General features: G+C 42.5%; 1 protein-coding gene across 1 annotated transcript in view; it reads left to right on the forward strand.

The window, feature by feature from the left end:
• The window catches only part of LOC136863735 (uncharacterized), a 212,350-nt gene that overhangs the window by 180,988 nt on the left and 9,609 nt on the right, over positions 1 to 21,753 (forward strand). The window contains exon 3 of the mRNA XM_067140089.2: positions 894 to 1,007. Within this exon, the coding sequence (XP_066996190.2) occupies positions 894 to 1,007 (114 nt within the window). The remainder of the gene's footprint in view (positions 1 to 893; positions 1,008 to 21,753) is intronic.

The following is a 21,753-nucleotide window of genomic DNA, read 5'->3' on the forward strand; positions in this document are numbered from 1 at the left end:
ATAGATCGGTATTGAAATCACGAACATCTTGGTGAGATATTAGGGACTAATTCACTCGGATATCATGGCCACGTTAGGTGAAGTGGAATTTGTTTGAGTACATGGGAGAGAAAATTCATGCATTTTTAATTGCTTCGTTAGCGGATTAAAATTTGAAGTGTTCCAGATATTAAGGATTTCCTTTCAGATCTTGTTTCAAGGGTACAGTAGTGTGCTACTTCTCAACTGCCACGAAAGAAGTATAAGATCTTCTAATGAGTGAAGAATGGCTTCGACGGAATCTATCAACTACCAGCTGTGCCATGCTTTATGTAACTCCTTACTAAGAACTAACTAGTTAATTGGAAAGTGCTTCATCTGTAACCCCAGGTTCCAGATAATCTCTAAACATTCGTCGTGACTTAAATTGCATCCGTGCACTGTTGCACTTTTGAATACTGAAACGCGAGAGGTGCAGTCTTAATAAATTCATTCAAAACAAGCCGAAGTGTCATGGAACGTTTTAATTTGTGAATGACGCTGCAAGCTAAACGGTGGACTTGACACGGGAAAGGCTATCACCACGAGACTCAACGCCATCGGATTGGTAAGATGATCTAGGTTTCATCTGTTTTCCAGTGCTCAGACCCGCAGGCATCTTTTGAAAGTTAAGTTCTCCACGTCTGTATTAGTGTGTATCAATTTGGAGTGAAAAATTCGGTGTGAGGGTTGATTATGGGTATTTTCAAATATATCAGTAACCATTTACTTGACAAGAAGTCTCACATTGAATCATTTGTTTTTATTTTCCAAACATACCGTGTAAACAGTCCTTGATCTGTTTGAAACAACACTGTACTCAGTGTACTGTACCAGTACTTTGCATGTTAATGGACTTCTGTGTTCTATTCTAGGGACAATGGAGGTGGAGCAGCTGACGGCTCAGGAGAGTCCACAGATGGAACGACTCTCACGGTATAGGAGGAGTGACCCAGACGACGGCGAGCAACAAGGGGAAGAATCCACAGGCAAGTCGCGACGAAGACGAACACTTCCTTCATCGCCAAGTCAGCCATTTATGACATAAAGAAGAGAGACTGCATGGTGATCCTTCTCCACAATTTGCTTATGAGATCAGATCCTCGATATGTTGAAGACTCTATCAAATTCCTGTCCTGTTAACCCAGTAACGATTCTCAGAGTTTGAACGAGCTTAACACAGCTTCGGGGGGTTTGGAACGAAATACACAGAGAGAGTCAAACGGGGATGATTTGGTAACAATAACGACCCAAGCCTCTGAAAGTGAAGTTAACCGACATAACCCTGAATTATAAATTATGTTACTATAAAAGTCCACTCATGAAATACACGGTAGAGGACGACATTACCTAAACCTGGAGAACGATGTAAATCCAAAAATAAACATCCTAGAAAATTACAGATGAAAAAGCTACGAAGTACACCACAACCCAAGCATTTGCCTGTTATGAGTTAAATAATACAAAACTTGAGTAACCTTAACTTGGCCCCAACTTCATCGAACTTACTAATTCTGTGACAAATCCATCAATATTTCACATCCTTTACTCCCCTTACACACTAACGCGGATAATTCGATGCCACAACACTGCAATAACACAAGCGCAAACATCAACCCAACACAAGCTAGTGGGCTTCAACAATACAAATAGAGTAACAAGCAGTATGTATCTCAACACTTCAGACACACTATCACAGTTAAGGAAGATCCATTGCACACAACTCTTCGATGTGTGACCACATAACATTTTAAAAATTATATTTATGCGCACACAAAACACATGCATGGCAAGCTCTCTCTCTTTCTCTTAGGGGGAATCTCAAGTCAGTGGTTTACTCAAGTCCTGTAGAGAATGTACAAGCAGCTCACTACGAACGCTTGTGAGGCGAATCGCCATAGGCGTGCAGTTTTCGAGTAGGTTAGGCAGTCAATAACGCGCCGTTTTTCAGCCTGTATTAAAACCCATGGAGGCCATTTACAGCACCTCCTGTAGAACATGTCGCAGACCTTGTGCAATGACATCACGAATTCTTGTCCCAACCTAATGCCACTAGAGTGTTTGTAACTATTTACTGAGGAGTGTGTAGGTTCTAGTGTTGAAGATCATTAAGTGTGGGGGGAATCGTTATTTCCATCCCCGAAATACCTGTCCTTGGAGGCACAGGAATTGAAGATTTCATCCAGATTAGTGTGTGTAATCGTAGTTATAACAACGTATGTCCTGGTACGGGAATATGTGCAAAAGTGTTTCGTAATCTGTTCATTTTCATGTCTTTGTAAATTATGTTTACCGATTTCTTTGCTGCTTCTCTAATGTCTGCATTTGCATAAATGTCGGGTGCAAATTTGCTCCATTTAAGAATCTCTACGTATGTTTGGTATAAATGCCAGGAAAATCCGGTAGCTTTCATTTCTGTCTTTGGCAACAGTAATGTGTTATCACCCAACACTCACGAGTGCGTTATTTAATGCCTTGCGTTTCCAATAGTTGGTTTTGTGGCGATACCATGGAGATAGAATGAAAAGGCGACGGTAGCGAAGCTGACGATAGGCATAACAGAGCCAACACGAGCATCTCTTTTCTTTGCTAGTTGCTTTACGTCGCACCGACACAGATAAGTCTTATGGTGACGATGGGAACGAGCATCTAATCTAACACACACGCCCGTTTTGCCTCGGCCAGTGTATATGTTCCCTACCACTGCCTACTCCGCTCCCACTACTGGTCAGGTGCTCGCTGACGTGACGACTAAGGTCGCAGTCATTCTCAGCGCCTGTTTCAGAAGTTTCGTAACACTATTTCAACCATATATTTCTTCGAAACGAAGTACTTCGCAGACATGCCACTTGCGCAGCCTGTTTTTTTATTCCTTCAAAGATGACTGTCTTGATAATCAATGCAATTATAATGCGTTCAGTGTCAAAAAGATTGCATTTTACAATTTTATAATTTTAATTTTAATGATGCATAGCCCTGACCAAATATAGTTAATTATCGGACAAGAAGCTTATGTAACCCGGACTGTCGATATGTATGGAGTTTCTATAGTCTAATAATAAGCATCGTTTTGAAAAGCATTTGCCTAAGAGACATAGAGCCTAACAGTCTTAAAGGGGCTTGGGATATCACATTCTTCAGTTCCATGTACTTTGTTGATAAATAGTTATTTACCTATATATTAAATGCATCTGCATTTATAAAGCTTGATCAGAAAGTTTCCGTTTGAGGGTTTTGCTCCAGCGGACATGCAACGTTGCGCGACTCCGATGCGGGTATATAAGAACGGACATGTAGGCAAAGGGATTAGTGTGGCAGTCATGTCGTGCCGAGGTGAGTGCGTTAAATGCGGTCACGTGAACTATGAAGACGTTATTACCAAATGCGTCCAAACAGGACCATCGTGCTGTTACTCTGTTCTTGGCTGCCGAAGGACAAACGCCGGTGGACATCCATCGGAGAATGAAGACTGCGTATGGGGCAGCATGTCTCTAGAAAACCACCGTTGTGGAATGTTGCACAAGTTTCGTGCGGGTCGCGTTTCGACACAAGACCCCGATCGATCCTGGAGGACAGAATCATCCATTACGGACAGCAAAAAGCGGGCGGTGGATGAGGCCTGTAATCGTGATCTCTCCCCAAACAATTATCACGCTTTCGGCTCCCTCAAGAAGGCCTTGAAGTGTCGATGCTTCCTGTCGGACGAGGAAGTGCAGTGGGCGGTTACCGGTTACGGACTCCTTCACGCAGCAGGACACGGTGTTTTACCACAGGGGGATGTGTGCCTCAATGGTCTCGGCGATTTTGCCAGGTTGGCATCCCGATTGAGGACTCTATAGCCGTCCAACGGAAACATTTTGATCGACCCTTATACTTGCATCTGTTTAAGAGCTAAATGAGAGAATGACCCCTGAGAATATTATAATATAATGTGCTATTCTATGACTTTCCTGAATTAGTGGGGAAGAACGTGTCATTTATTCACAGTCAGGATATCGATCGTCAGTACCGGCAGGTCTCCGCGTACTGCGGCTCTACCATCTTCCTCTCCTATTGTCTTAAATAACTCAGCGATAAACCCCGAATTGAGAACTAATATATAAACTGCAAACATATGGTAAAAAATAGTAGTGCACATGCAGAAAACTATTTTCTGTGATATGTATTTTTGAAAACTTTCTAATTTTAGTGTAAATTCATGACAATTAAATGACTAGACATGAAGAGATAGGTGTTAGAAACAATAAGTTTAAGCATTGAATTAAATGTTCTACTTTTATACGTAAGTACTATTTTTAAGTCTATGGGAATTTTATAGAAAGGGAAAAATACATCAATAACCCTCGTTAGAAGAGTTTATAAAACATATTATCTAATATTTTTCATATTTGCTCTATCAAGAACTTTTGTCAATATGATTAGGGCTTCCTAAACGAAGTCGTAAGATATCTGAGGTTCGCCTGGAAGGACGTGAGTTCGATTATTTGTCAGGAAATCTAAAACAAAGACAAATGAGACATCCATTTCTGAAGGGCACATGGCCTGGGTTTCACTCAGCCTACACCACAATGACTACCAAGAAGCCAGGCATAATATTAACCACCTCATTTCGCATATTGCTGTGGTGATGTATAGCAGAAGCTCGTACTTCCTACAGTTTCAAGTTTCTTCATGTCGTGTACAAAGGTGGGTTTGCTTTGCTATGTCGGTCCCTAAATACCTTAGTCAGGATGTATAACTTTTTCTTAGGACTTGCTTTACGCAGCACCGACATAAGATATGTCTTATGGTGATGATATTAGCGAATTTTTCAATTATTGTCGCAACTATCGATTAGTCGACTACTGAATTATTGTTGATGATATAGTTAAGACATTCAGCACTTTTCAGGGGCTGATCAAGGGGGCAGTTTTAGGTGGGAACTTCGACCGTTAGCCCTAGTTGTTATGAACATTTGGCAGGAGTTGGAGCAACCATGGCCTTAATTAAGGTCGTGATATGAGCGCCTTATGATTCGAGTGGCGTTATTTTCAGAAACGATAGAAGATTACGCCGCGACACTGATGATATTCATTTACCAGGTGTAAAAATGGGAAACCACGGAAATCCATCTTCGGGGCTACGGACAGGTGGGTTCGAACCCACTATCTCCAGAAGGCAAGCTGATAGCTACGTGGCTCACAAATTCCCTTCAAGTAATGAAAAACACATTCTAAACTCCGATCCAATGTAAAATGCTGTAGCATTTTCCAGTTCAACTGCAAGTGATATTATACGTCCACAATGAAGCCAAATACTAGGCAAACAAAATCAAGGACATTCTATAAATATATTCTTCTTTCTTTTCTTTCTTCATTTGCTACCGCTTTTTTCCACACCTGTGGAGTCGCGGGTGCGAACTGCGTCCGACATGTGGATTTGGCCCTGTTTTACGGCCGAGTGCCCTTCCTGACACCAACCCTAAATGGAGGGATGTAATCACTATTGCGTGTTTCTGTGGTGGTTGGTAGTGTGGTATGTTGTCTGAATACGATAAGGAGAGTGTTGGGACGGAAAAATACACCCAGAAGAATTAATCAGAAGCGATTAAAATCCCCTACCCGGCCGGGAATCGAACCCGGGACCCTCTGAACAAAAGTACGCTGACCATTCAGCCAATTAGTCAGACCTATAAATATATTCTTCAATGTGCGAAAAATGCTTTCCTCTACGAGGTTCATCCAGATACGTTCAATTCAATTTTCAATCTTTGTTACAGAGGTATATACAGGGTGAAGCGTAATTCGCGCATTCGTGCGTCGCAGCGCGACTCCTCACATGCCAGCAATAAAACAAATGTCTCTTACAAAATTTCGTCCTGCGAGTATATCCGGTAGAAAACGGACGTTGAAGAGTGGCAATCTGGCAACACTGTAAGCATATGTAGGGTAACTACCGCTGTCAGCGCGTTCTGGCCTTGCTGTACACTTGGTGCAGTGGGTAGATTTTTTGGTTGGCATGCAGGAGATCGATGGTTCGATCCTGGGTTGAGGCGCATTTTTTATTTGCTAATTTCCATCTGACATTACCTACTGTAATACAGTAAGACACCGTTTCTGAGGTTACATGTATCCTACATTTACAACATTTTGTAACGCTGAAACAACAAATACCTGGTTAGACTAATAAGAAATAGACAACTGAAACAAATGACCAGTCATAGGACAGAATAACTACACAAACAATATCACTTTCGATATGCTAAAGATGATAGCACAGTACAGTAACACAACGTCTACCTTGTCATTTACATACTAAATGTATAATAATAATGTTATTTGTTTCACGTCCCACGAACTACCTTTTTTAAGGTTTTCGGAGATGCCACCATCATCATCATCATCTGTTTACCCTCCAGGTTCGGTTTTTCCCGCGGACTTAGCGAGGGATCCCACCTCTACCGCCTCAAGGGCAGTGTCCTGGAGATTCAGACTCTTGGTCGGGGGATACAACAGGGGAGTATGACCAGTACCTCGCCCAGGCGGCCTCACCTGCTATGCTGAACAGGGGCCTTGTGGAGGGATGGGAAGATTGGAAGGGATAGGCAAGGAAGAGGGAAGGAAGCGGCCGTGGCCTTAAGTTAGGTACCATCCCGGCATTCGCCTGGAGGAGAAGTGGGAAACCACGGAAAACCACTTACAGGATGGCTGAGGTGGGAATCGAACCCACCTCTACTCAGTTGACCTCCCGAGGCTGAGTGGACCCCGTTCCAGCCCTCGTACCACTTTTCAAATTTCGTGGCAGAGCCGGGAATCGAACCCGGGCCTCCGGGGGAGGCAGCTAATCACGCTAACCACTACATCACAGAGGCGGACAGATGCCATCATACTACATGTAATATCCTTGCGCAGATGTAGCACATTAGCACTAATATTGTCCATATTAAATTCACGCCCACGACGTGGAAAGGGCGCCTTTCAAAGCTGACCAATGAAAACGATAGTTCGCCCATTTCTAGGATCGTATTATGTAAGTGCAAATGGTTTCTAGAGGACCCGCTGCAATCGCTGTTGACGATTAAGATGCCAGATACCATACCACCTGGACTACATTTCATCATCATCATCATCATCATCTGTTTACCCTCCAGGTTCGGTTTTTCCCTCGGACTCAGCGAGGGATCCCACCTCTACCGCCCAAGGGCAGTGTCCTGGAGCTTCAGACTCTTGGTCGTGGGATACAACTGGGGAGTATGACCAGTACCTCGCCCAGGCGGCCTCACCTGCTATGGTGAACAGGGGCCTTGTAGGGGGATGGGAAGATTGGAAGGGATAGGCAAGGATGAGGGAAGGAAGCGGCCGTGGCCTTAAGTGAGGTACCATCCCGGCATTCGCCTGGAGGTGAAGTGGGAAACCACGGAAAACCACTTCGAGGATGGCTGAGGTGGGAATCGAACCCACCTCTACTCAGTTGACCTCCCGAGGCTGAGTGGACCCCGTTCCAGCCCTCGTACCACTTTTCAAATTTCGTGGCAGAGCCGGGAATCGAACCCGGACCTCCGGGGGTGGCAGCTAATCACGCTAACCACTACACCACAGAGGCGGCTTGGACTACATTTACGAAATAAAAAACATACGCCTCAACCCAGGATCGACCACCCGACCTCCTGCAACCTATCCCAAAACTCTATCCACTGCACCAACTGTTCAGTACGACTTACGTCTGCTGACAGAGGTAGTTGCCCTAGATGTGGTTATAGCGTTGCCAGATTGCTACTCTTCAACGTCGTTTTTCTGCCGGATATACTGGCAAGACGAAATTTTGTAAGAGACATTTTTTTTTTGCTGGCATGTGAGGAGTCGCGCTGCGAGGCCCGAGTGCGCGAATTACGCTTCATCCTGTATATACTCTACTGCATCGTACATCCAAGGACGTGCAGGGAAAAATGATTCGTATGGACAATTTGCCTGTGTGGTGAGAAACATGTTTTAATCAATATCAGTAGTTATTGTATTTTTCTTAATTACAACGCAACTTGAATCATCATACAAATTACTCCTTTTTTTAAAGGATTCCTCCACTCCTTCGAAGAAGAAAGCAATCACAGAAGGACAAAGATTATTTACGATAACTCCCGGCAATCTGTAACAATATTTTTCTACTGAGAGAAAGTAATTCTCGGTAGCTCTAATAATATTTTAAAATCTTCAGTAATCACCTATAATCTTAGCCAGAATTACGACTGGGAAACACTCCTACAATGTCGGAGAATTTAGTTATATCCACTGAAGAAAGGAAATAATCTGTAAACATATACAACACTTTCCAACAATTCTCGATAGTAAAAAATTAAAATGTGCTGTAATCTCTAAAAATTCACAAAATAATTTGTAGGAATATTCAGCAATCCCGAAATGAACTCGACGCTGAATATTCGGTTGTCAGTGTACAATAATCTCTAAAAGTTCTGAACGAACTCTACCAATATTTGGCAAACACCACTAAACCTCGATAACTGCCAACAATTTAAAAAATCTCCTACTAACAATCCTGAAACACGTCAACCCAATACCGACAATTTTCTATGAAATCCAACAACCTCGACAATATCCCTAATCTCCATATACCCTACACCTGTCCATATTGCGGGGAACCCATTTCTTAATAATTTTGTCATTCTTGGTCAAATGCTCATTAGACACAAGATTTCCTTAGAAGGAACAACCAGCTTTATTACTAAGTTAGTAGAAAAGAAACAGCAATAACTTGAAATGTAGGTACTGCTGCTTCTATCGTTTCTAGTTTGCAGAATGGCTATTCCATATAATACGTTTTCCTCACGTTTTACAAACCGTTCGTTGTTCCATAAAGTGAGGCATGTAGGTTTGCTCTAATCCGTTCATTTCATTATTAACTCACAGTTCATGCCCACACATCTACTTCTGTAGTGCAGAGAAATGCAAATGTATGCAAAACTCATTGCATCTTACGACGGTCTGTTGTGGACTACACAGTGGCCGCGGAAGAGGTGGTGTTGTCATACTAGTAGTGTAGACTACGAATATCTGTAACCTTTTGCTTAGAGCTGGTTTACGATAAAGAGTGCCGACAGGCAAAGGTCTACTCTCGCTTCACCGCAGCGCAGCGTACCTTCGCCGTTGTCGTGAAATGAGCCCTGTCGTGTGGCGTAGCGTTGTTTTCAGAGACGATAACAGATTACGCTCTGGCGCTTATGAAATGAAATGGTGTATGGCTTTTAGACCAGGTGCAGGTCTTTTGATTTGACTACCGTAGGTGTCCTGCGCGTCGTGATGAGGATGAAATGATGATGAAGACGACATATACACCCAGCCCTCGGGCCGACGGAATTAACCAATTATGGTTAAAATTCCAGACCCTGACGGGAATCGAACCCGGGACACCTGTGACCAAAGGTCAGCACGCTAACAATTTTGCCATGGAGCCGGACGGCACTGATGATAATCGTTTACGGTGTTGACCAAGTGCTCAAAATCGTCCACAGTTGGTATTGTCAATAATACGGACTAGAGTGGAATCATGGTGTGGGGAGTTATAATCAATGCAGTCAATTCGCTTTGAATCTTTAGGACTACCTGTTTTACAGTCCTCGTGCAACAATAGGGAGATATACTTTCCCAACAGTACAATGGCATTCGTGCATCGTTCATCTCTCCCGTGGGCTCTTACAGGTGCTCGTTAAATATTTTAGCCAGCACGTTCAGTAGGGGAGTGCTCGTTGGCCAGCACGTTCAGTAGGTGAGTGCTCGTTGGCCAGCAGGTTCAGTAGGGGAGTGCTCATTGGCCAGCACGTTCAGTAGGGGATCGAGCATGCGCGGGATTGTATTGAACGTGATCAGTTCCAGTTTTTGACCTCAGTGACAATTGAAGTCTTACTGTGAAACGAGGTGGACTGGGCATCGAATACAAATCTGTAAAATATTTGCCAAATCTACAATAATTTAGATGTGCCAGTTCCAGTGCACACTGTAGCTCTTTACCTACCCTGAAGCTGGGCAACATTCCTGACGTCAATTGGGTTGAAGATCGCTTGTAAAGAGCGGGAGCAACGTGTTATTTGTGTTGTTAAGTTAATTGGCACGCTACCTTATTAATATTCTGTTAATTATTTAATTCGTATTTACTGCTCCATATTCACACATAGTAAGCATTCACATGGTAACCTTGTGAAAATAAATCACATTGTAATGCATGGGAAAATTAAAGGAAATTTTGTTGACGAACCAATTTGAGTGATGGTAAGTTACGGACCTTGCAGAGCAGCTACAAAGGTCTCGTTGTTTCCGCCGAGCCAGGCAATGTATTAGGTTTCCAATGTCAATTTAAAGCTCGAGTGATTGGGTGCTGGACCACAGGACGCTCTGAAGGACCGAAGCGGGATCACAGGATTAATTGCACATGCTGCGTGGCACTAGCACGTTTAACTTCATAACACGTGACCAATCTGTGGAGCTCTGCTCTGATTCAGAAATAACAAGATCTGAGTAATTGAAAGGCCGTACAACATGATTTGTGTACGTGACGAACTTCAGACACAGAGTTTTCCATGTTGTAGGATCATTGCAAAACTTGATCAAAGAGATCAACAGTTGGAGTAGGAAATAGAATTCAGAAGTGGCACTTGTTAATATGTCGTTTGAAGGAAATTTAAGTTCAATACTTGGAAAGATTTTCGTAAGGTTTTATTCAGTATAAGAACAGTAGAAGGTTACTTATCTTAAACTGGTTCCTTTTGAACCATTTTCATATCGCTGATACTGGATTAAATTGCATAATGCATGTTATTTGAGACCGGGTACAGAACAATGAAACTCGTAGTTTTACTTGACTATTAACGTCTTGATTATAGCCACGGTATAGGCTACATAACATTACGCGGAATTCGAACCACAGGGACCCGACTTTTGATTTAGCAAGTCCATCATGCGTGAGTCGAAACGTAATCGTCCTGATGGCGAACTAGTGAAGATGTCAGTTACCACGTGATATTTTAACTTAATAGTGTTCGTGGTCAGTTGTAGAAATCAGAAAAGCTCAACAAAAGAATATCGTCAGATATTAACTCATATTCCAGTATTAACTCGAGAAAAATAGTGTAGATAGTGTAAATGTATAAATCAATTAGAGAGAGAGAGAGAGAGAGAGAGAGAGAGAGAGAATTATTGAATTGAATTGAATTGAATTATTGAATTTATTGATAATTTACGTGCCACTGAGGCTGAAAATCCCCTTTATGTAGAGTCCGTATATAATACGATACAGGTTTATGAACACACTAACTACATTTTTATAATATCAAAGTATTAAATAAAACATTAAACTTAAACATTTAAAATACAGATACCAAATCCAGTAAAATGAACACACACATTACATAATAAGTAAGAAAGTAAATCATGAAGCCTATTTATTATTTTAGACTACAGCAATCTAAAGAATATAAACCTAAAACAGTGAAACAATTTTCTTAGAAATGTACATATTTCTGATGGTTAGACACAAGAATGCAAGAGAGAGAGAGAGAGAGAGAGAGAGAGAAGGGGGAGAGATATAAAAGCCTCAAAATTAATGTCACTCATCCTTCTCTTAATCTAAGTTAACCGGGCGAGTTGGCCGTGCGCGTTGAGGCGCGCGGCTGTGAGCTTGCATCCGGGAGATAGTAGGTTCGAATCCCACTATCGGCAGCCCTGAAGATGGTTTTCCGTGGTTTCCCATTTTCACACCAGGCAAATGCTGGGGCTGTACCTTAATTAAGGCCACGGCCGCTTCCTTCCAACTCCTAGGCCTTTCCTATCCCATCGTCGCCATAAGACCTATCTGTGTCTGAGCGACGTAAAGCCCCTAGCAAAAAAAAATCTAAGTTAATAATTGTATTCTGAATACATTATAGCAGGGCCTCTCAGGGTGCATGCACTGTGCACGGTGCCAAAGACGACTTCGCTTGGTTGACCAGAGTGCTGACCCCCACTCCCCGACTTGGAGCAATAGCGCTATCTCTCTCTTTCCCCACGCCTGTCTCGCTCGCTTCCCCTCTCCCCCTCTTCATCACTTGCTCCGTAGCACTCCAAATCCAAGCTGAGTTGAGCCGAGTTGAGCCGAGCTTAGCCGAGTAGCCCAGAGACGAAGCGTTGGTCCGAGGCGAGCCGAGCGGGACCGATGCACTGTGCACAGGAACTCTGTGCCGCTGTTTGCACGCGTGAGATTTTGGGCGTTTGAGAGACCCTGCATTATAGTCATATTTATCTTAATTCCATAACCTCCACTATATACCTATAGAAGTCAGGTGTTGTTTTAAAATCGAAGATCATCTATTATGACAGGTACTGCATATTGAAAGCAAATATAACTCAAGAAATGTCCACCTTCCTGTTTTATTGTTTAGCATAGCGGTTAAAAAATCAGGCATTAGTTTCCAAGAGAGAACAGGGATTTTCACCGCGTCTGGTAAATTGATTTGGCTCAGGGACTGGGTTTTTCTATTTGTCTTAATTCACACTTTTCCATTTTCACATCACACTGCCAACTATCACAGAAGCACATTATAATCGAATATATTCCTTAATATACCCTTAAGTTGGTGCCAGGAAAGGCATCCGACTGTATGCGGGCCATAGCTGTGTAGTACGCGCCACATAGCAGTATGCTTGCATTCGCTACTCGGTTGTTTCGAAGTCAACCATCGGCAGACCCGAAGATGATTTTCGCGGTTTCCAATTTTCATACCAGGCTGTGCGTTATTTAGGGCCGCTGTTACTTCCATACCAATCTTAGCTCCTTTCTTATTCCTTCGTCGCCGAGGAGGCGTCAGGTGTTAAGCGTGCTTCATAACAGTCCTAGAGCCTGCCTTTCCTGACGGGTTAAATACTAAATGAACTAGCAGCAAACTGGTCACAGAGCTCGATAGCTGCAGTCGCTTAAGTGCGGCCAGTATCCAGTATTCGGGAGATAGTAGGTTCGAACCCCACTGTCGGCAGCCCTGAAAATGGTTTTCCGTGGTTTCCCATTTTCACACCACCTTAATTAAGGCCACGGCCGCTTCCTTCCCACTCTTAGCCCTTTCCTGTCCCATCATCGCCATGAGACCTATCTGTGTCGGTGCGACGTAAGTAGTATAATTGGATGGTTCTGGCACCACCACCCCCACCGGCTCCCAGAGGCCACCTCCACCACCACCACAGCCAGAGGCCTCCCAGATGCCTCCTCCACCACCACCACCACAGCCAGAGGCCTCCCAGAGGTCTCCTCCACCACCCGCGGGAAATTTGAATTTGTAAACAAAGCCACGTGCTTTTTGACAGCTGTCATCGACAACAACGCATCGCTAACCTCAGTACTGCCATCTTGACGGGCCTAAACCACAGTAGTACCAACTTAACCTAACTAGCGCGAGATAAACAAAGCCACGTGTTTTTAGACAGCCACGTGCTTTTTTTGACAGCTGTCATCCGCCATCTTTAAACTACAGAGCACCGTGCTGCTCTCTTTATCGCAGTAGCTGCAAATTCGTCACCTGTCATCGGCAGTGCTGCCATCTTGGCGGGCCTAAACCTTAGTGCTACCAACTTAACCTCACTAGCTCGAGATAAACAAATCCACGTGCAGCTGTCATCCGCCATCTTTAATCCATAGAGCACAGTGCTGCCCTCATTAGCTACTTACCTTTGAAATGTGGTACGTCACAGCTGTCATCCGCCATCTTGCATCCGAAACCTCAGTCCGGCACTCTTTAGCTAGATACCTTTGAAATGTAGCGGTGGCGATTTGAAAAATTCTTTATGCTCTTGTTTGGAAACAAAGCCACGTGCTTTTTTGACAGCTATCATCCGCCATCTTTAATCTAGAGAGCACCGTGCTGCCCTCTTTAGCTACTTACCTTTGAAATGTGGTACGTCACAGCTGTCATCCGCCATCTTGCATCGCAAACTTCAGTGCTGCACTCCTTAGCTAGATACCTTTGAAATGTAGTGGCGGTAATTTGAGAAATTCTTTATGCTCTTGTTTGGAAACAAACGTATGCGCTTTTTTGTCAGCTATCATCCGCCATCTTTAATCCAGAGAGCACCGTGCTGCCCTCTATGTGGTGGTGGTAAATTCTACACGCTCTTGTTTGGAAACAAACCCATATGCTATTCTGACAGCTGTCAACCGCCATCTTTAATCCAGAGAGCACCGTGCTGCCCTCTTTAAGCCGGTAGCAAATTCCACGTGCTTGACAAACTCACATGCTTTTTGACAGCTGTCATCCGCCATCTTTAATCAAGAGAGCACCGTGCTGCCATCTTTAGCTAGATACCTTTGAAATGTGGTGGCGGCAAATTCCACGTGCCCTTGTTTGGAAACAAAGCCACGTGCTTTTTTGACAGCTATCATCCATCATCTTTAATCAATAGAGCACTGTGCTGCTATCATGCGGGTAATTTCGTCAGCTGTCATCCACCATCTTTAATCTACAGAGCGCCGTGCTGCTCTCTGTAGTAGCGGGCAATTTGAAAATTTCTGTTACTTGTCATCCGTCATCTTTAATCAACAAAGCATCGTACTGCTATCTTTAGCTACATACATTTAACATGTGGTGGCGGATAGTTTGAAAAAAAAACTTCCGTTAGCTATCATCCACCATCTTTATTCAACAGAGCATCGTGCTGCTATCTCTAGCTACATACATTTAACATGTGGTGACGGCAATTTGAAATTCTATCTAGATGCCATCTTTAATCAACAGAGCACCGTGCTGCTATCCCTTTGAATTGTGGTGACGGATAATTTGAAATTCAGTTAGCTAACATCATTAAACATTAGTGCATTCGCTAACCTAACCTCTCATCTACTATCTTGAAGGAGACTATACGACACTTCCTCTACCTCCTGCTCTTCCTCCTCCTCCTCCTCCCCTACCACCTCCGCCTCCTCCTCCTCTGTCAAGGCATAACTTTATCGAACACGCATCGCGAAGGCAAGAGTGTGCAGCGATATGCATGTTTAGAATTGCGGATTACGAAAGAAACATAACAAGACTTGAATTTAACACTGCACTCGATGTCGTTAACTTCAACATGTGATTAAAACATTGTCTGGTGTGTTCAGAACACTACATAAGTAGAATCGAACGCTGTACTTAATACAACATGTTAGGGGGTACCTTTGTTCTAAGAAGATCAGATTGAAACATAACAAGACTAGAATTGAACACTGCACTCGATGTCGTTAACCTTAACATGTGATCAGAACATTGATTGATGTGTTCAGATCACTAAACAAGTAGAAATGAACACTGTACAACATGTTAGGGGATACCTTTGTTCTAAGAAAATTAGATTGAAACATAACAAGACTAGAATCGAACACTGCACTCGATGTCGTTAACCTTAACATGTGATCCGATACAACATGTTAGGGGATACCTTTGTTCTAAGAAAATTAGATTGAAACATAGCAAGACTAGAATCGAACACTGTACTCGATACAGCATGTGATTAGAACGTTGTTTGATGTGTTCAGAGCAAAAGTACAACTTCAATGATTTACCTAGTGTAAAAATCAAGAACACACACTGTGCACATATCGCATAGCTAACTCGGCAACACTTCAAATGATTTGCTTAGTACGAAAATAAAAAATCTATACCGCGTAGCTAACTCTTTCATCGCACTGCTAAGACGCTTAGTAATTGCAAATACACTGATATATGTCATTCGAAAATCAAGAAAGCACACTGCGTAGCCAACTCGCTCGGGTCACTCGCTTAGTAATTGCATCACGACTAGAACACTGATACACGTTACTCTTTTTTTTCTCGAAACACACACACACACACGGATAAGAATGTTGCGAGATATTACATACTTACATGTTTTTTTTTTAAATAGGGGGGTGAAAGATCATAAATTATATGTACACATGTTGTCTCCTCCAAGTTGTAAGACGAAATAGACGCAGTACTGCGAGTTTCCGCTATAGCTGTCGAAGGAAGTAACATGATATCTCAGCAAAAATATACGCGTGAGCTTGAATACACGCAAGTCAGACACAATGATGGATACCGCGATTCAAATCCTGGCAACTTATGCTGTCAGGAAGGGCATCCGGCTAGATCATGTTATGACGATCGCGCAGGTCCCTCGCCTAGCATTTGCTATTTTTTACGGCTTCCGACATTAGGAGTTCGAACCTGCTAACTCCCGAAGTAGCGAGAATGATTGCGGGTACAAGAGTGTTGAGGGTGATTCATTTGTCGGATGGGGGTGATCCTACTGTTGCATATTACATTCTCAGGTAGTTTCGAGGGCATGCAAAAAGCCAGCATTAAGTAAGGGCTGTTGATGGGGGTGTTAAACCTTGTGTAGACTCCTTCAACAGGAGTAGTCTATATGCCGGCGCCGTGCAGGCTCTTTCGATAGGGGTAGGCTATATGCTGGTACTGTGTTTTAACCTCTCCGTACAATCATAATATTTTATGTTAGGAACTTACACCAGCTAAATGCTACACACAGCTAAGAAGACGTTCCGTGAGTTACAAGTGGCTTATCAGCACGCAGTGACCCGTTCAAGGTTAGTGCAGCCGGAAGATGCGTGTACAATTTCAGTCAACACATGCATTCCGCTCTGAATGACTGCGCCGATACAACTTCAAAGACTGTAGAAGAAAAAATGTAACCTATAGCCTACAGTTTGGTTTAGTGTGCTTGCTTCTCACCCGGCAGCCTCGGGTTCGATTCTCTTGGGATTAAAAATATGTTTTACAGCCGAGTGCCCCCTCCTGACGCAAGAGTTTAAATCATAAGTATCTGTTTTACAGCCGATTGCCCTTCCTGACGCGAGATTTTAAATCACAAGAATCTGTTTTACAACTAGATACCCTTCTAAGATTTTAAAAAGCAGTATCTAGCCTCTTACATCATACACTGTTGTTTTACAGTACGGCCGGTTGCCCTTCCTGACGCGAGATTTTAAATCACAAGAATCTGTTTTACGACTGGTTGCCCTTCCTGACACAAAACTAGCAGTATCTAGACTCTTACATCATGCACTATTGTTTTCGACCGGTTGCCCTTCCTAACGTCAAAGAAATGGGATTAAGAATCTGTTTTACAACTAGTTGCCCTTTCTAACAGGAGAATTGGGTTTTACAGCTAGATGCTCTTCTTAGTGCAGAAACTAAGATTTTAAATCGCTGTATCACGAACTATTGTTTTACAGCCGGATGCCCTTCCTGACGCAAAACTAAGATTTTAAATCGCAAGAATTTGTTTTAAGACTAGTTGTCCTTCCTGACGCAAAACTGGCAGTATCTAGCCTCTTACATCATACACTATTGTTTTCGACCGGTTGCCCTTCCTGACGTCAAAGAACTAGGATTAAGAATCTGTTTTACAACTAGTTACCCTTTCTAACACGAGAATCGGGGATTTACAGCTAGATGCTTTTCTTAGTGCAGGAACTAAGATTTTAAATCGCTGTATCATGAACTATTGTTTTACAGCCGGATGCCCTACCTGACGCAAAACTAAGATTTTAAATCGCAAGAATTTGTCTTAAGACTAGTTGCCCTTCCTGACGCAAAACTAGCAGTATCTAACCTCTTACATCATACACTATTGTTTTCGACCGGTTGCCCTTCCTGACGTCAATGAACTGGGATTAAGTATCTGTTTTACAACTAGATGCTCTTATTAACATGAGAATTGGGGATTTACAGCTAGATGCTCTTCTTAGATTTTAAATCGCTGTATCACGAACTATTGTTTTACAGCCGGATGCCCTTCCTGACGCAAAACTAAGATTTTAAATCGCAAGAATTTGTTTTAAGACTAGTTGCCCTTCCTGACGCAAAACTGGCAGTATCTAGCCTCTTACATCATACACTATTGTTTTCGACCGCTTGCCCTTCCTGACGTCAAAGAACTGGGATTATGAATCAGTTTTACAACTAGTTACCCTTTCCAACAGGAGAATCGAGGATTTAAAGCTAGATGCTCTTCTTAGTGCAGGAACTAAGATTTTAAATCGCTGTATCATGAACTATTGTTTTACAGCCGGATGCCCTTCCTGACGCAAAACTAAGATTTTAAATCGCAAGAATTTGTTTTAAGACTAGTTGCCCTTCCTGACGCAAAACTGGCAGTATCTAGCCTCTTACATCATACACTATTGTTTTCGACCGGTTGCCCTTCCTAACGTCAAAGAACTCGGATTAAGAATCTGTTTTACAACCAGTTGCCCTTTCTAATACGAGAATCGGGGATTTACAGCTAGGTGCTCTTCTTAGTGCAGGAACTAAGATTTTTAAATCACTGTATCACGAACTATTGTTTTACAGCCGGATGCCCTTCCTGACGCAAAACTAAGATTTTAAATCGCAAGAATTTGTTTTAAGACTAGTTGCCCTTCCTGACGCAAAAATTGAAGTATCTAACCTCTTACATCATACACTATTGTTTTCGACCGGTTGCCCTTCCTGACGTCAAAGAACTAGGATTAAGAAACTATTTTACTACTAGTTACCCTTTCTAACACGAGAATCGGGGATTTACAGCTAGATGCTCTTCTTACATTTTAAATCGCTGTATCATGAACTATTGTTTTACAGCCGGATGCCGTTCCTGACGCAAAACTAAGATTTTAAAACGCAAGAATTTGTTTTAAGACTAGTTGCCCTTCCTGACGCAAAACTGGCAGTATCTAACCTCTTACATCATACACTATTGTTATCGACCGGTTGCCCTTCCTGACGTAAAAGAACTGGGATTAAGAATGTGTTTTACAACTAGTTACCCTCTCTAACACGAGAAGCGGGGATTTACAGCTAGATGCTCTTCTTACTGCAGGAACTAAGATTTTAAATCGCTGTATCACGAACTATTGTTTTACAGACGGATGCCCTTCCTGACGCAAAACTAAGATTTTAAATCGCAAGAATTTGTTTTAAGACTAGTTGCCCTTCCTGACGCAAAACTGGCAGTATCTAGCCTCTTACATCATACACTATTGTTTTCGACCGGTTGCCCTTCCTGACGCCAAAGAACTGGGATTAAGAATCTGTTTTACAACTAGATGCTCTTTTTAACATGAGAATCGGGGATTTTCAGCTAGCTGCTCTTCTTAGATTTTAAATCGCTGTATCATGAACTATTGTTTTACAGCCGGATGCCCTTCCTGACGCAAAACTAAGATTTTAAATCGCAAGAATTTGTTTTAAGACTAGTTGCCATTCCTGACGCAAAACTCGCAGTATCTAGCCTCTTACATCATACACCATTGTTTTCGACCGGTTGCCCATCCTGACGTCAAAGAACTAGGATTAAGAATCTGTTTTACAACTAGTTACCCTTTCTAACACGAGAAGCGGGGATTTACAGCTAGATGCTCTTCTTAGTGCAGGAACTAAGATTTTAAATCGCTGTATCACGAACTATTGTTTTACAGCCGGATGCCCTTCCTGACGCAAAACTAAGATTTTAAATCGCAAGAGTTTGTTTTAAGACTAGTTGCCCTTCCTGACGCAAAACTGGCAGTATCTAACCTCTTACATCATACACTATTGTTTTCGACCGCTGGGATTAAGAATGTGTTTTACAACTAGTTACCCTTTCTAACACGAGAATCGTGGTTTTACAGCTAGATGCACTTCTTAGATTTTAAATCGCTGTATCACGAACTATTGTTTTACAGCCGGATGCCCTTCCTGACGCAAAACTAAGATTTTAAATCGCAAGAATTTGTTTTAAGACTAGTTGCCCTTCCTGACGCAAAACTGGCAGTATCTAGCCTCTTACATCATACACTATTGTTTTCGACCGGTTGCCCTTCCTGACGTCAAGGAACTGGGATTAAGAGTCTGTTTTACAACTAGTTACCCTTTCTAACACGAGAATGGGGGATTTACAGCTAGATGCTCTTCTTAGTGCAGGAACTAAGATTTTAAATCGCTGTATCACGAACTATTGTTTTACAGCCGGATGCCCTTCCTGACGCAAAACTAAGATTTTAAATCGCAAGAATTTGTTTTAAGACTAGTTGCCCTTCCTGACGCAAAACTGGCAGTATCTAGCCTCTTACATCATACACTATAGTTTTCGACCGGTTGCCCTTCCTGACGTCAAAGAACTAGGATTAAGAATCTGTTTTACAACTAGTTACCCTTTCTAACACGAGAAGCGGGGATTTACAGCTAGATGCTCTTCTTAGTGCAGGAACTAAGATTTTAAATCGCTGTATCCCGAACTATTGTTTTACAGACGGATGCCCTTCCTGACGCAAAACTAAGATTTTAAATCGCAAGAATTTGTTTTAAGACTAGTTGCCCTTCCTGACGCAAAACTGTCAGTATCTAACCTCTTACATCATACACTATTGTTTTCGACCGGTTGCCCTTCCTGACGTCAAAGAACTGGGATTAAGAATCTGTTTTACAACTAGATGCTCTTTTTAACACGAGAATCGGGGTTTTACAGCTAGATGCACTTCTTAGATTTTAAATCGCTGTATCATGAACTATTGTTTTACAGCCGGATTCCCTTCCTGTCGCAAAACTAAGATTTTAAATCGCAAGAATTTGTTTTAAGACTAGTTGCCCTTCCTGACGCAAAACTGGCAGTATCTAGCCTCTTACATCATACACTATTGTTTTCGACCGGTTGCCCTTCCTAACGTCAAAGAACTCGGATTAAGAATCTGTTTTACAACCAGTTGCCCTTTCTAACACGAGATTCGGGGATTTACAGCTAGATGCTCTTCTTAGTTCAGGAACTAAGATTTTAAATCGCTGTATCACGAACTTTTGTTTTACAGCCGGATGCCCTTCCTGACGCAAAACTAAGATTTTAAATCGCAAGAATTTGTTTTAAGACTAGTTGCCATTCCTGACGCAAAACTCGCAGTATCTAGCCTCTTACATCATACACTATTGTTTTCGACCGGTTGCCCTTCCTGACGTCAAGGAACTAGGATTAAGAATCTATTTTACAACTAGTTACCCTTTCTAACACGAGAATCGTGGATTTACAGCTAGATGCTCTTCTTAGTGCAGGAACTCAGATTTTAAATCGCTGTATCACGAACTATTGTTTTACAGACGGATGCCCTTCCTGACGCAAAAATAAGATTTTAAATCGCAAGAGTTTGTTTTAAGACTAGTTGCCCTTCCTGACGCAAAACTGGCAGTATCTAACCTCTTACATCATACACTATTGTTTTCGACCGGTTGCCCTTCCTGACGTCAAAGAACTGGGATTAAGAATGTGTTTTACAACTAGTTACCCTTTCTAACACGAGAATCGGGGTTTTACAGCTAGATGCACTTCTTAGATTTTAAATCGCTGTATCACGAACTATTGTTTTACAGCCGGATGCCCTTCCTGACGCAAAACTAAGATTTTAAATCCCAATAATTTGTTTTAAGACTAGTTGCCCTTCCTGACGCAAAACTGGCAGTATCTAGCCTCTTACATCATACACTATTGTTTTAGACCGGTTGCCCTTCCTGACGTCAAAGAACTGGGATTAAGAATCTATTTTACAACAAGTTGCCCTTTCCAACATGAGAATCGGGGATTTACAGCTAGATGCTCGCTGGATGCCATTCCTGACGGCATATGTTGCCAGGATTTGAATCGCGGTATCCATCATTGTGTCTTACTTGCGTGTATGCAAGCTCACGCGTATATTTTTGCTGAGATATCATGCTACTTCCTTTCGCCAGCTATAGCGGAAACTCGCAGT

Source organism: Anabrus simplex, chromosome 2 (assembly GCF_040414725.1).
Source record: "Anabrus simplex isolate iqAnaSimp1 chromosome 2, ASM4041472v1, whole genome shotgun sequence".
NCBI lineage: Eukaryota > Metazoa > Arthropoda > Insecta > Orthoptera > Tettigoniidae > Anabrus > Anabrus simplex.